At 34.3% G+C, this 15422-nt stretch overlaps 1 protein-coding gene across 1 annotated transcript; it reads right to left on the bottom strand.

Moving 5' to 3' along the window:
• Positions 1-3074: 3074 nt before the first annotated feature.
• Positions 3075-12745, bottom strand: LOC111515133 (uncharacterized). The gene is made up of 2 exons (XM_074182974.1): positions 12484-12745; positions 3075-3494 (listed from the first exon to the last, which is right to left on the bottom strand). The coding sequence occupies exons 1-2, from the start codon at positions 12529-12531 to the stop codon at positions 3111-3113; spliced, it is 432 nt and encodes a 143-aa protein (XP_074039075.1). The 5' UTR covers positions 12532-12745; the 3' UTR covers positions 3075-3110.
• Between the last annotated feature and the right edge of the window lie 2677 nt (positions 12746-15422).

Here is a 15422-nt window from a genome sequence, read left to right as displayed (position 1 = left end):
TAGGCCAAGCAACGAAAGATCACCGTTCTACCTCTTTTTTGATAGAAAGAATTAGTATTGCTATTCAACGTGGCAATGCTGCTTCAGTACTTGGAACTATTCCTCCTTCATATAATTTTGATGAGATCATGCATTGCCCTAATTTCAGTACGGAACTGAAACCTCTTCGAAACAAGCCAAAATATGTGGATATTTATCAGTCTCCTATCAAGGTTAATTCACAAGTGATTGATCCACCTTCTTCTTTTTCAGTGCGGTCAGTGGACTCAGGTCATTCTTGGCCCCAAAAAATGAGCTGCATTCCTCGTAGAATTGGTACCATTTCAGTGGAAGCGCTTCTTAAAGCAAGAGCCGAATCAATCCCTCTACGAAACCCTTTTTCACTTGGAAGGATCGATCGCAGCTTGAGAAATGGTTCTTATGGAGATTCTGTGAAACGTGTTCTTCCTTACGAATCAGTAGAGAGTTGTCCTGAAAATCTAGAGAAGAAAATTGGATTGGATAATTTAGGAAACACTTGTTACATGAATAGCATTTTACAAGTGTTGTTCATGACGAAGAATTTCAAGAACGAAGTTTTAATGATGAACGAGAACGAGAATGTTTCCTGCTTATTCATCAAACTCAAACAACTGTTCATGCAGCTGCAGTTTCGTAAGAAGGTATCATCTTTCCCTCCAACCGATTTCCTGGAGTCTTTGAAGTCCACTAGATACTCGTTAGGACAACAAGAGGATTGTTCCGAATTCTTGGGGTTCTTGTTGAATACTCTTCGTGAGCAAAACAATAGCAAAATCAATACTCCCAGCCGCTCTGGACTGAATGATTCCGTACAACCCATCTCGTCTTGTGTTTGTAAATCTTTTGCTGGAAAAATCCTCACTTGTTTACTTTGTGGTAAATGTTCAAGAAGTACTGAATGTGAATTTCTGGAACTTCATCTAGCTTTTCCTAATACGACTAATTACCAGTCCGTGCAAAGCTTATTGTTAAATCATCTGAAAATGGAATTTTTAACAGGTGATGATCAACTGTATTGTCAAACATGCGCCAAACTAACTGACTGTTATAAGGAAACAAGTATAGCTGAGGTACCAGTCAATCTAATAATAACACTGATGATATTCAAACAAGACTCAACCTCTAACGGAAGCAAGAAACTCTTTGGAAGGTTCGAAATAGATGAACATTTCAACCTAGCAGACCACTGTTATAATATTCATGCAGTCATTGTTCACTGTGGTTCTGGCGTTGAACGTGGTCATTATTACGCCTTGGTCAAAGAAGAAACGGACTGGTTTAAGTTTGACGATAGTTGTGTCACGAAGTGTTCTGGCGATGCATTGAATTTATTGGAGCCTCTGGAGACACCCTACATTTTGTTTTATGAGAGAGAGGACATTGTTGGATCAAGATCTTCAGATGATGTGGTGCTGCAGGTTTTTCCGGGTTTTCCCGCAGCTGAAAAAGCAAATGCGCCACTGGAATCAATGAAGTCGCCCCGGAGCGCCAATTAATTTTTATTGTTGTATTTATTTAATTTTTAATGTCATAAATTAGACTTGAATGTTTTTAAAAATCATATATTTGATATTTGATTTGAGGGGTATCTCAGTCAAAAAATCAAAAATCAAAACTCTGCTTTACTTTGCCAAGCTTTCGCATGGGAAGCTTCTTCAGGCCCTATAAATCATTGAGTTGTGAATTTTTTTTGGCAATGAATAACATTACAAATCATACTTATAGTAAAAATGAGTTAAAGATAATGAATTGAATTTATAAAAGTGACGAAAGAAAGTTATACATGTTTAACTTTCTCTGCACGTGTGTGGTTTCAAAATCACCATGGAGGCAGCTATAGCTACCTATAGCTACGGTTTCAGCAAATAATACAAATACTAAGGTTATCGAGTGTCTTGATGTGAATAAAGAAGTTATTAATCGGATATAGCACTCAAAAAAGTGGCAAACCATAGACACGTGTTTCGAGCTTTTGTTTTTCTTTCTTCTGGTAACCAAGTGTTGCCTATCCTTACATTTGGCTGCACCATACTGATGATGGGCCGAAACACGTGTATATGGTATGCCACTTTCTTAAGTGCTATGTCCGATCAATAACTTCGTCATCTATATCGTATATATATATATATATATATATATATATATATATATATATATATATATATATATATATGATGAGCTGTTTTCTCGGGTTTCGCTCCGTGTTCTGTGTATTTTCTCCCCATAAGGATTATTTTCACAACGTTTCGGCAAAGTCTCATTTGCCATCTTCTGGTGATGTCTGGTTTTTTCAACTAGACTGATTACTTCGAACTCTGTGTCTCAATTTATAGTGATGGATGTTTCCCTTTACCTGCGTTGCTGCCACTACCTGTGTTTGTTCGACTACCTGTTTTGGTCTTATTACCTGAGCTGCCTCTCCTGCCTCTGTTATTGTACCTGTATTGTCACGTACCGAGTTTTGCCTCTGAAGTTGAGCGGTCTGATTGCTTGTGCGAAGTGATAAAACGGATCTCCATGTTGATGGAGATCGTGAGGATGACACTGTTCCATGTAAGTGAAATTTTACAATTCACTTAGTATATTGTGTAGAAGTCTTGTGAATGATATCTGATATAATTCCATGTATGAATACAAACTGAATACAAACTGAGAGGAAAAAAGTATTTTTTGTATAATTCAGAGTTCATATGAAAGTATATGTTTATATTCAAGTAGCTGTTTCAGGAGGGCTTTTTCTTTCAGTTTGTGCCTGAAAGTTACTTCTTTGCATGATCTACACATCCATGTATAGAGTTACCTATTTTGAAATTGATTACTTCCTTCCTTTCTTTGGAAGATTCCCACATTTTTTTGTATCAAGATGGAGTAGTAGGTAGCCAAAAATTTTTTCCCCAAAAATCAATCACTCCTAAAAATATAACCCTTTCAATATAGAAATGACATTGTTTTTCGAATTGTCCATTATTTGCTAAATCAATGCCAATATCAAAAGTTAAAGGTCCTAGGATTCCCATCACTATTTGAATGTTACGGAGAGTAAATAAGCTATCGATGGAACAACATATGTTTAATCAAATAAGACACTATCAATGCTGATGATGATGATGATGATGATGATTATGAGTGTCAGTATTCGGCCCCTCATATTTTCTGAGACAATTTTTCAGAGCAATCGCCGCTTCAACTGGAGTAGCCCCCTCGCGCTTTCCGCAATCATTCACAATTTCATCCACTTTAGCGACGTCATGGTGTGAATTTTTTCTGATATAATCCTTAAGAATGTCCTTTTGGATGTCTCCATTGGCTGTCATGAGTCCTGATTTAGAAATCATACAGAAGGTGTGTGGGCCCATGTTGGGTGAATTGTAGCCTGACCTCAAAGCGGATTCATCGATTCTAGTATCAGGGTTTGCTTGGCAATCATCGTGGATATTTTTCATTTCGTCGTGGTCCAGAACCCTGGCATGAACCTGGAAATTATTTGAAATTTCAGCAAAATAGTCTTAATTTGAATGGTAGTGGCAAATGTTCCAAGATTCGAATTCCAATAATACTTTTATGACGCTTCCATCACAAAAAAAACAAAATAGGTGTGAAATATGAAATTCATTAGTTGAGACTTCCATTGTCTAATATTATACCAAATGATTTGTTGAAATCTCTAAAAAAACAATACAAACGAAAAATTAAAAATAGTAACTGAAAATAACAATGTTATTAAGCAAAAACCCCTTAACTGAAATTACCTACAGTGAAATAAAATACCAAAAAAATAGAACAATTGAACAGAAAAAAATAAATAAAATAAAGAGATTCCAAGCCATTTTTCGATTGATTATGGGTTTTCATATGTTGTGTTCCTCTACGCTAGCTTGGCTGAATACATTATTGAACAACATGTATGCGACTTCTTTGAATTTCCTCCTAGATCAGTGTTCCTCCCTGTGTATGATCTCAGCTTTCGACCACTCGATATTATGTTGATGGGTCCAAGCATGCTCTGCTATTCCTGATTTGCTGGTTTCTCCTCGACGTGTGTATTTATTGTGCACGGCAGTGCGAACTTTCAATGGCCTCTTAGTTTCGCAGATATAGGATTTTCCGCACTCACAGGGTATCCGGTATATGCAATTCTTGGAATCGCAGTCCGCGATTCGTGGTTTTCGTGAGTCTGCTACGGATAATGTTTCCGGATATGAAGCAGGTTTTGATGTTGAACTTGGACCCAATTCTTCTTATTCTTTCCGATAATCCTCTGATTACAAGTATTGTTACTGGCTGTGACGGCTTCTCTTCCTTACGAGGCTCTTGCTGTCTTTTAGCCAAAGTCTGTTCCACCATCGCTTTGAAGTAGCCATTCCATTGAAGATCAGTTTCGACGTTGTCTAGTTCATTGTCGAGACCTTTCTTCGTATCACAGAATACGAAAGCACGGTCTAATAGAGCCTTGATAATTCCTCTTTTAGTCGATTGATGGTGATTGGATTCGTGATTCAGATACTGTCCCGCGTGGGTGGGTTTTCGGTATACAGATGTTTCCCATTTAGTGTCGGTCCCCTTCACCAATACGTCTAAGAATGGCAATTTGTTGTGAACTTCCTTCTCCATTGTGAAAGTAATGGAAGGTATCACGCTGTTGATGTATTTCAGGAAGGCGTCTAGTTCAGTATTCCTATGGTTCCATATCGTAAAGGTATCGTCAAACGTTTCTCAACCAGACTCGGGGTTTCTTGTGGACTTCTTCAATGGCCAGAGTTTCAAACCACACCATATATATTGGCTTTAACTGGTGAAAGTTGTGAGCCCATTGGCAGTCCCTCATCTTTTGTAAAGAATTCGTCCTTCAGTTGGAAATAACAGTTTCGTACACATCCTCCTAGTAATAATATCGAGAATCATCAAGTCTCTATCAGACCGTGCTTTCGGGCTCTGTAATACGAAGGAAGGTCTCGAGAAGGAACTAGACAACATCAAAACTTATCTTTAACGAAATGGCTACTCCAAAGCGATGGTGGAACATATTTTGTCTAAAAAAGAGCAAGAGCTTCGCGAAGAAGAGAAGCCGTCACAACCAGTGCATGCATTTTCCTACATCAGAGGATTATCGGGAATGATGAAAAGAATTGTATTCAAGTACATCAGAACCTGCTTCAGATCCGAAAATACTATCCGTAACAACCTCACGAAAACCAGGTTAACAAACACGGACTGCGATTCCAAGAATTGCATTTACCGGATACCCTGTGAGTGCGGAAAATCCTAGATCGGCGGAACTAAGAGGCCATTGAAAGTTCGCATTGCCGAGCACAAGAAACCAGCAAATCAGGATTAGCAGATCATGTTTGGACACATCAACATAAAATCGAGTGGTCCCAAGCTGAGATCATACACAGGGAGGAATACTGGTTTAGGAGGAAATTCAAAGCAGCCGCATACATGTTGTCCAACAATGTATTCAGCGAAGCTAGCGCATAGAAACGCAACATATGGATACCCATAATCAAGCGAAAATTGACCAACTCCCGCCAAACAGTCATCTTCTGCTGAACCGGTGAAGAGTGAAGAGGAGAGAGGAATTAGTCTAGTCATCACCGGAAGACGATTGTGGATATTGTAGTAACTTGACTTGGAATCTCTCAATTTTTTATTTTTCATTTTTTGTTTGATTGTTCCATTTTTACTTGTATTTTATTCCTCTGTAATTTCATTCCAGGTTTTCTTTGCCCAATATAATTGTTATTTTCAGCTATTGTTTTTAATTTTTCATTTGTATTGGTTCTTTCTGGGATTTTAAATCATTTTATATATTAGACATAGAAATCCGAACTAATGAAATTCATCATGAAACATTGTAATTACATTCAAACAAAGGTGTGAAGATAATCTTCGAGGATATTTTTTAAACAGCCGTCTTTTCTGTTTATCGAAGGGGAAATATGAAGGAAAAAGGTGTTTGTAATTTTTGGGAAAGTTTTTGGCTTTCTACTAAGACGGAGTAGTAGAAAGCCAAAAAATTTCTTTCCCAAAAATTAGTCACTCCCACAAATGTAACTCTCTTAAAAGTATTTGTGATGTTCATGATGTTCAGTAGTTTTTCTGAATTCGATAGAAATTTCTGTATTAGATACATTAGACACATTACCTTTAACTTCGTTGCATGTATCACACATAATGTCTCTGATACCTTCGAAAATAGAATGACAAAATTATTCACAACCGAAAAAATTAAAATATAGTAATTGCCCAAGTTTTCGAAGTATAAAATTTCTTGCAAGTCAGTACAGAAAGAGGTTAATTTTTCGAAGACGTATGATTGAGTAAAATGTAAGAAAAACACAAGTAGAAAGTGAGATCTCCGGAAAAAAAAACAAGAGAAAATAAAGTATTGAATGCATTTTCATGGTTTCATAATAATCAAATCGAATAATTGGATAATGAAAGCAATTTTTGTTAGTGAATAATAAAAAATCCATAATTCTCTGAATTTCATTAGTTCGGACTTCCATTGGTATTATATATAATTATTCCAAATCCCTGAAGGAACTAATAAAAACTAAGAATTAAAAAAAGAATAGCTGAAAATAACGATTATATTGACCAAAAACACCCGGAAATGAAATAACTGTGAAATAAAATACAAATAGAAATAGAACAATTAAACAAAAAATGAAAAATTAAGAGATTCTAAGCCATGTTTGGGCCCATCAATAAAACATCGAGTGGTCCCAAGCTGAGATCATACACAGGAAGGAACATTAGTTTAGCAGGAAATTCAAAGAAGGCACATACATGTTTTCCAACAATGTATTCAGCCAAGTTAGCGTAGAGATACGCAACATATGGAAACCCATAATCAAGCGTAAAATGGCCAACTCCCGCCAAACGGTCATCTCCCACTAACCAGTGAAGCGGAAAACGGTTAGCGGAGATAAGTGAAAGTACTCGAATGACCCATAAATAGTCATTTCTCGGAGGAATTAGTCCAGTCGTCACCCGAAGACTATTGTGGATACTAACAATCGAAAAGTCGTGAAGTAACTTGGCTTGGCTCTCAATTTTTTGTTTGATTGTTTTATTTTTACTTTTATTTTATTTCACCGTTATTTCATGTCAGGGTTTTTTTGATTATTGTAATTGTTATTTTCAGATGTTCTTTTTTCAATTCTTCTTTTTATTAGTTTCATCAGGGATTTCAAACTCTTCTATATAATATCAGACAATGGAAGTCCGAACTAATGAAATTGATTATGAAACATTGTTAACCACCTTCAAAACATCATTCTCTATATTTTTGTAATGATAATAATGTTTATTCATTGAAATACATAAATTTAAATGTAGTTCAATACACTGTTATTGAATTAACAAAGAGGGATGTCACAGAATTATTCTTAACAACTTGTAGCAGTGGATTTGAAAATAACGAAAATATCATTTTCAACGAAAGTCATTTTTTTGTGGAGGAAAATCAGTTTTTTATCGACCTTTTTTGGGTATTTGTTACCTTCCACAATCTGAAAAATATAAAAATTATAATGGAGAACTTTATACAAGTGTAGAAGGGCAAACTTTTTAGTTAACCCCGATAAGTTACTGCGTAAAAATCAAAGTATTTTTCACAAAGAAAAATCTTTTATTTATCAGTAACTTGTCGTATTTAACAATTTTGCCTATCAAAAAAATTTTAATAAATAATACAATACTTATCTTAACGTTTCGGGGGCAGTTATTCCTTTTTGAATATTTATTCCTTTACTTTTTCGACAGATGTCAAAGGAGTTTTGAAATATGAAATTATGTCAATGTTGTTGATTGAAAACTTATTTCTGAATCTGATGTTTAGCATAAACGAGCTATTTCAGTCATATCGGTCATGAGATGTCATTAGATGGAACTTGAACCTCTTGCATAGAATAAATCCAAAAGCAAGTACATTTCCCTCACCAGAAGTTCAATACTCTCGTTTGGTACGTCAAAAAGACAAATTTCGGGTGACGAACTCAACTATTTTTGTTCATCTGAAGACGCCAGCCAGCTTGGGTGATGAAACTCGTGTCGAGAAGAGTATTGAAGTTCTGATAATTGGGAAACGTGCTTGTATTTGGGAAATACTTGGAAGTTGATTAAAAGAAAATAGAGTACGTGTATAAAACAATCAGTGACATTCAATGACAATGACATTCAATACACCGAAAATTGGTGATCCAAATGTGTTTCTGTTATGGCATAAGGATTTTATTCCCATGAATGATTGTTGGGAAAATTCTGTATGGCATTTTTTCAAAATTAACTTTGTTCGTGAACAGAATGTAAAATTCAAATTGGGAATTCTGCATAATATTTTAGAGATACCACTGACAAAAGGAACATGCATTTGAAAATCCCTGAACTATCGAAATATGGAAAGGATGTGACAAGGAATCCAGTACAATTCTCCACATAATTTAATGGCAAATATTGAACTGTCTAGCGATCTTGCTCGTACTTGTTTCAGTACTTGTTCTCCAATTTGACGTAGCACCGTTTCCTCAAATTAGGCTGTTTCAACCTTTGAGGTCTTTCTTCAGTCTTGTGGATAGTACCAGTTTCCACAAGACGACGATGAAGATTGTAAAAGGGCTGACTACTTAGCAGAGCACGATTTGGATATCTTTGGTGATAAATGCATCTAGCTCTCTCTCCATTACTTCAATTATTTTTGACATCAGTTGGGTTTTGATATTTTTACTCAAAAACAGCATGTCATAGAAAAAACTCAAGGAAAACTGTCTGGTTCAATTGAATAGAACTGGCCTATACTTGATGAAAATCCATATTGAAACTAATTAATACAGTTTATTGTATTATTTTCACAGATTACCACTTTTGAATTGGAGAATTATTTTGTATCGAAAAATGTGCAGCTTTATTGAGCGTCACAGTTCATTGATCAAAAACTGAAGTAGATCGAATTCAATACAATTAAATTTTTTAATCATGTCTCTGACATGATTAACTGAAAAACGACGTATTGTAAAAAAATATGGGAACTTTTTTATCTCAAATTGAACGTAGAGTTCAACTATGAATTTTGTTTGAGAAAAACCTACAGGCGTATTATTATTTTCTTCAAATATATCGAAGTCAATTCCTGTGCCTATGCCACTATTGAAGTTGAAAATTATTTTTTCACAGAAAAATATTAACTCTTAGAAACTGTCCCTGCTTACCAAATATCATTGAAATATCTCAAACCGTTTCGGAAATGTTGAATAATTTAAATTTTATTCAAAAACTTCACGTCGTATTTTTGTAAGGGAACATTTTTGGACACTATGATTATATTTTCAGGTGGATTTACTACTTTGAATAGATGCATACCATTAAGGAATACCCATCATCATGAGGGAAGGGTTTGCTCTTTGTTTATTGTGAAATTCACTAGTTCATAAATACAGCGTAACTTGAAATTTTCAAAAAATAATAAAATTTTTATTGGGAGTTCATGCCTTCGTATTGAAGCTTTCAATTTCTCAAAAAATATTTTGCAAAATTTTCTGAATTGATGGTACTTCATTATCGAAAAAAATTAATATTTCTGATTCCCCTGTCTGCTTCATGACTTAAAGCAATATCATAGGTTAGTGCAACATGCACTGTCCTATAATATTGCTAACTAACCAATGATAATATCCTTATGTTGACAAGAAACATTTAAAAAATGTATGAATCATGGGAAAATTAGAGTAAATTCAAAATAACTATGTTTCTACATTTATTTCAAAGCGGTTGACAATGTTTCATGGAGAACTTTACTAGTTTGGACTTCTATTGTCTAATATACCAATTTGATTCAAAATCTATGGAAGAATGAGTAAAATTAGAATGAATTGCTAAAATATCAATTATATGTAAGGAATAAAACCTGAAATGAAAAAAAAATCATATGTTGACTATTCTATTTTATTAATTTTATTTCACGTTTCATTGCTCATACATAATTGATATTTCACCATTTATTTTGATTTTATTCGTTTTTCCATAGATTTCGAAACATATTAAGAATCATATGAGGTAATGGAATCTGAACTATTGAAATTCACCTATTTTTTTCATGAAATGTTGAATCATCCAATATTAACTTTATTTCACAACCTGTACACAAAATATTCATGATAAAACTGTTGTACTACATTAAAAATGAAGAGTATTTGATATGGAATCCCATATAGAAACTTCTGGATAATTGCATTGGTTTTCCCTTCAGCGCCCAATTCATACAACATTTTCCCTAATTTCTAGAACTATACAGGGTGTTTCAAATTCGATCCTCACCAGTGAGATCTCGGAAACTATGAGAGATACGAAGATGGTTAAATTGGGGTAAAGTTGCAAATTTACCTGACAAACAATATGCCGTTGACAATGTTCTGAAATTCCGCGTATATCCGGATATATCCGGAAAAAAACAGAAATTTTGGAAAAAGGTTTTAATTTTTTTCTGGATTCATTTTTCGAAAGATTCAAAAATGAATTGCACTTTCACATTGCCACTTTTTTCCTGTTACATAATGGTGTTTTGAGATTTGCCATTTAAGGTTTGGTTTTTCGGCCACCATTATCAACTTTATTTTTTCTTATGGGCACTACATTGGATTCTTTCTGTTTTGAATAGAACCAGATTTTACCAATGATGTATAATGAGTTATCATTTATTTTCGAAAAATTGGAGATATTGAAAAAATTAATTCTTATCATAATAGGCTTTGACGTTTCTAAATTTGCCTTCCAATTTGTTACACTCAATGAAATTTTGTTATTGTACAAGTCATTGATTTTTTGTCGAAAAATGGGTTTCACGAATGAAGAAAAAACAGAAAAAACAGAATGATACAAATTTATTACAAATACGATAAAAACAGTGTTAGGACTTCGGAAATGTATTTAAACTTGTATCCTAAAAGACGACAACCACATCAAATTATGTTCGAGTTATTGGATCAAAATCTCACCGAATTCCCTATCCATTTATCACCAAACTTGTCAGTCAGGTTATTAGATACTCGTCTGGTAGTGTTCGGTAGAGCACCATCAGGTTGAAACTAGATGTTGTTATAGGTAACCAAACGTAGATCATCCAAATAGTCTTCGAAAATCGATATTAAAAACTGGTTTCTTCATTCAGAATTCCGTCAAATGAATGAGAACCAAAATACTATCTTTGTAAATTCCTGTCCACACGTTAATACTAAATCGCACTTGAGGTCGAATTTCTCGGAACTGCCTGGAGTTGTTTATGCTCCAAATGTGTTCGTTATTTCGGTTGAATATCCCTCAATTCGTAAAAGTGTTTTCATCTGTCTAAATTACATTTTCCAGGAAAACAGGAAAATCAAGTCTTCTTATTAGCACTTGTATGACAATCTACAAATTATTAATTTTTATTGAAAAGGACACCATGTCTAACTTACCTCATACATACCTCATTTTCTTTAGTTTTCTGGTCCATTCTGTCTCCGTATTTTTTTCTCCGCTTTTCAAATGAACCAAACTTGGTGAGATTTCGATTCAATAACTTGAATATAGTTCGATGTGTCGTCTTTTGGGATACAAGTTAAAATACATTTCCGATGTCCTAATACTGTTTCTATGGTATATGTAATAAATTTGTATCATACAAGATATGATGAGAATTAATTTTTTTCAATATTTCCAATTTTTCGAAAAATAATGATAACTCATGATACATCATTCAAATGTAGCGCCCATAAGAAAAAATAAAGTTGATGATGGCGGCTGGAAGATGAAACGTCGGATAGCAAATCTGAAAACACCATTATGTAGCAGGAAAAAGTGGCAATGTGGAAGTGCAATTTATTTTCGAATTCTTTGAAGAATAAAGCCAGAAAAAATAAAAACCATTTTCGGAAATTTCTGTTTTTTTCCGGATATACTTGGAATTTCAGAACTTAGGAATCACACGTTAAAAGGTAAGACCTCGTTAATCCTTAGCTCGCACAAGTTTCGACTTCTGAGGGTTGTCGTTCGTAGGGGTGCGACAGCTGGTTAACGGAAAAACAGATTTTAAAACAGATTTTTTTACTCAAAGGTATAATGTTAGTCAGGTAAATGCGCAACTTTGCCCCGATTTAACCATCTTCGTATCTCTCATAGTTTCCGAGATTCCAATGGTGAGGATCGAATTTGAAACACCCTGTATTTAGATCCCAACTCTTTGCTAGGATACTTCAGGTCAATGACATTTTATACACCATCAGTTTATCAATTATATATTGATGGAATTGAACAAAGCAAAATTAGTTGTTTCGTAACCAGATATAAAGTCAGGATTGTAGTTGTTTCCGGAAAATATACTGCTATTTTTGTATTTGCATTTTTTCTGTTATTTACAAGTTGGAAGTCCGAAAGTTCTCCAGATGGTTTAAACGTGAAATGTAATAATCTTTTTGAAAAACTCACCAGGGCCAAAAAGGCGACAGCCAAAACGAGAACAGCACTAGTCTTCATAGTTGAAACTGAAGAAGATCTTCAGAGCTTTCCGTATATATGATGAAGTAGTCACCCGCTATATCCAAGTATTATCTAACTAGGAAACAACGATTTCTTTCCTTCTTCTTCTAGGGTCTTTAGATTGAAATGGAAAAACTTGAGTCTTATCCAGTGGTTTGTTTAATTAAACGGAATCATTAAGGAAAGTAAACTAAGATAGCTGGTCTGGTTAGGTTCAAATGTTCAAATAAAGTTAGAACAGATATCGGCCTGTTTTGATTTGTTGAATGATGTTTCTAAAACATTGACATGATATGAAGTTCTCATTGGGATTAAAAAGAAAACATTTTTTTCTGAATTTGTTTAACTTTTGATATCAATAATTAATCAGTTTGTAAATCGATACCATTGGAAAAGTTTTTTGAAGTTTTTATTATATTTCTCAATATTTGATATTGGATATACGAAGTATCAAAGGTCAACATACCGTGGCAAGATTATGTTTTTTTAAACGGATAACCATTCAGTCATGAACCGGGTAATGACCATAATGGTGATAGACGACATGTCGATTTGAAACTTGTAATCATTCATCTAATTTCTATAATATATTCACAGAAATCAATCAAAAAAAACAAACTTTTCTCCACGAAAAACTCTTTCAAACTATATGAAATATGAACTTCATGTAATAGTATTTGACAAAAAAAATATATATTCCACCAAGCCTGAAACGGCAGTGAACCAGATGATAATCGAATGAACTTTCAGGATTGAAGAGCAGTAATTATGAAACACTCAACCAATTGTTTTTCATATATTTAGAAGGTTAATAACGAATTAAGATATACTAGCATTTCAAACATTAATTTACACAAGATCATAAATGCAATATTTCATTTGAATGTCGCGGACGGGTCCACATATCTCAAGCATTTAGTAGTTATTTTGTCGATTCAGTGGAGTCATTAGTAAAAAAAACTGCACCTGGTGGCATTGAAAATCGTTGTGTAAAAACTGAGAGTATTTTCCTCTATCCAAAAGATGAAACTGAACTCTTGGAACTAATTAAATTCGCATGTTCGAAAAATTCCAGTGGGGTTGATGAATTGCCAGGCAATGTTTTATTAAAGGCTGCTTCGAAAATAATGGAACCTCTGATTTATCTAATCAATTTATCTTTCTCTGAAGGTATTTTTCCTTCTCGGCTTAAGCAAGCAATGGTCGTCCCAGTCCATAAAAAAGCGATAAGCATGTAATGTCGAACTATAGAGGTATTGCTTTACTATCTCCATTTTCGAAAATATTTGAAAAATCATATCAAAATAGACTTGTGTCTTTTTTAAATAAATACAATATCGTATCTGACAACCAATATGGGTTTCAAGTAGGCTTGTCAACCCAGGATGCCATCCTTTCTCTACATAATCATGTATTATCAAACTTCGACAACGGTGAAAAATCACTTGGTGTTCTTTTCGACTTGACACGGGCGTTTGATACCATACATCATGGTCTTCTTCTTGATAAACTGTTTGACATGGGCGTCCGTGGTCCAAGTCTGAAATGGATTGAAACCTATTTAACTGGTCGTACACAGGTTGTTGAAGTTAGGCTTCAGACTGGGTCATTTGTCTCTGAATCTCGAAACGTTGTTACAGGTGTGCCCCAAGGTAGTGTTTTGGGGCCTACACTATTAATGACCTTTCAAAAATTAATCATCCACAGTGCTCTATACAATTTGCTGATGACACATCTTTTACTGTCAGTGGTTCGGAATGTGAAACATTGTCAGTAAGAGCAAATGATGCTGTATCCAACATGCAAAATTATTGTTCTAAAAATGGCTTGATTCTAAATAATCTTAAAACCAACACCATTCTCTTTACAATTCAGGAAACTGATTGTAGTGTATTGGTTGTATCTAGTTTAGAGATTAAAAGTATTGAACAGGTAAACTATAAAAAATTTTTAGGAGTTTTCATTGATTACCAACTCAATTGGAATCATCATGTTGATTTCATACTGAAGAAATTAGCGACACACTGTTTCGTTATATGGAATCTGCGTAATTTTGTGTCTATTGAAATTCTTAAAAGTTACTATTATGCATATGTTTACTCTGCCCTCAATTACTGTAGTATTTGTTTTGGCAACTGCAATAGAATCAGTGACTTATTAATTTTCCAGAAAAAGATTATTAGAACAATTTGTTTTAAAAAACCACTCGATTCCTGTAAACCACTTTTTGCAAAGTTGAATATATTAACTGTTACTTGCATGTATATTCTTAATTGCGTAATCTACGTTAAATCAAATTGCTCCAAGTTTCAGAACAGAGATGATACATGTCTTCTTTCGGGCTTCTCCCTGAGAAAAAACTATAACATTTTAATTCCTAGTCATAAGTTAGCCAAGGTCACTAATGGACCTCATATCATGTCAATAAAACTGTACAACAAGCTCCCAATATCCATTAAAAAAATAACTAGTGTAAAGTTCTTTGAACAAAAAGTTCGGAAACTATTATGTGAAAAGGTATTTTATTCGCTTGATGAATTTTTTCAGTCTGATTTGGAATTTTAAATTTTAATTTTTGTATCCCTTTTATGGTCTAAATGTTATATAGTATAACTTATAATTATGTTGTTTTATGATTGTGACCTCATTGTAATTGTACTGAGTAATGTGATTTTTTCATGCCTTCCCTAGGTCTACGGAAATAAAGATTTTTTGATTTTGATTACAATATCCTTTCCATTGAAGTCCTCTGGTCTGGATTCTTGGCCATACTGGCGTGTGAGGCAATGATGCTGCTCACTCCCTTGCAGAGGAGGGTACTGGAAGCAGCGTCATCGAACCAGAACCTGTCATTGGCATCGCTTTAGGCTTTGCCAAACAAACATTGA

The sequence above is a fragment of the Leptinotarsa decemlineata genome, unplaced genomic scaffold, assembly GCF_025532065.1.
Source record: "Leptinotarsa decemlineata unplaced genomic scaffold, Ldec_3_MD MMD2_tig00026330_RagTag_RagTag, whole genome shotgun sequence".
NCBI classification, from domain to species: domain Eukaryota; kingdom Metazoa; phylum Arthropoda; class Insecta; order Coleoptera; family Chrysomelidae; genus Leptinotarsa; species Leptinotarsa decemlineata.
The sequence above is the reverse complement of the archived record's forward strand: the minus strand, read 5'-3'. Positions and strand labels throughout refer to the sequence as shown.

Bases quoted from the DNA above. Each gene is read 5' to 3' on its own strand.
- LOC111515133 (XM_074182974.1), bottom strand. From the start codon at position 12,531: ATGAAGACTAGTGCTGTTCTCGTTTTGGCTGTCGCCTTTTTGGCCCTG. The intron at 3,495-12,483 runs GTGAGTTTTTCA...AATAATTTCCAG, and splicing joins CTGTCGCCTTTTTGGCCCTG to GTTCATGCCAGGGTTCTGGA.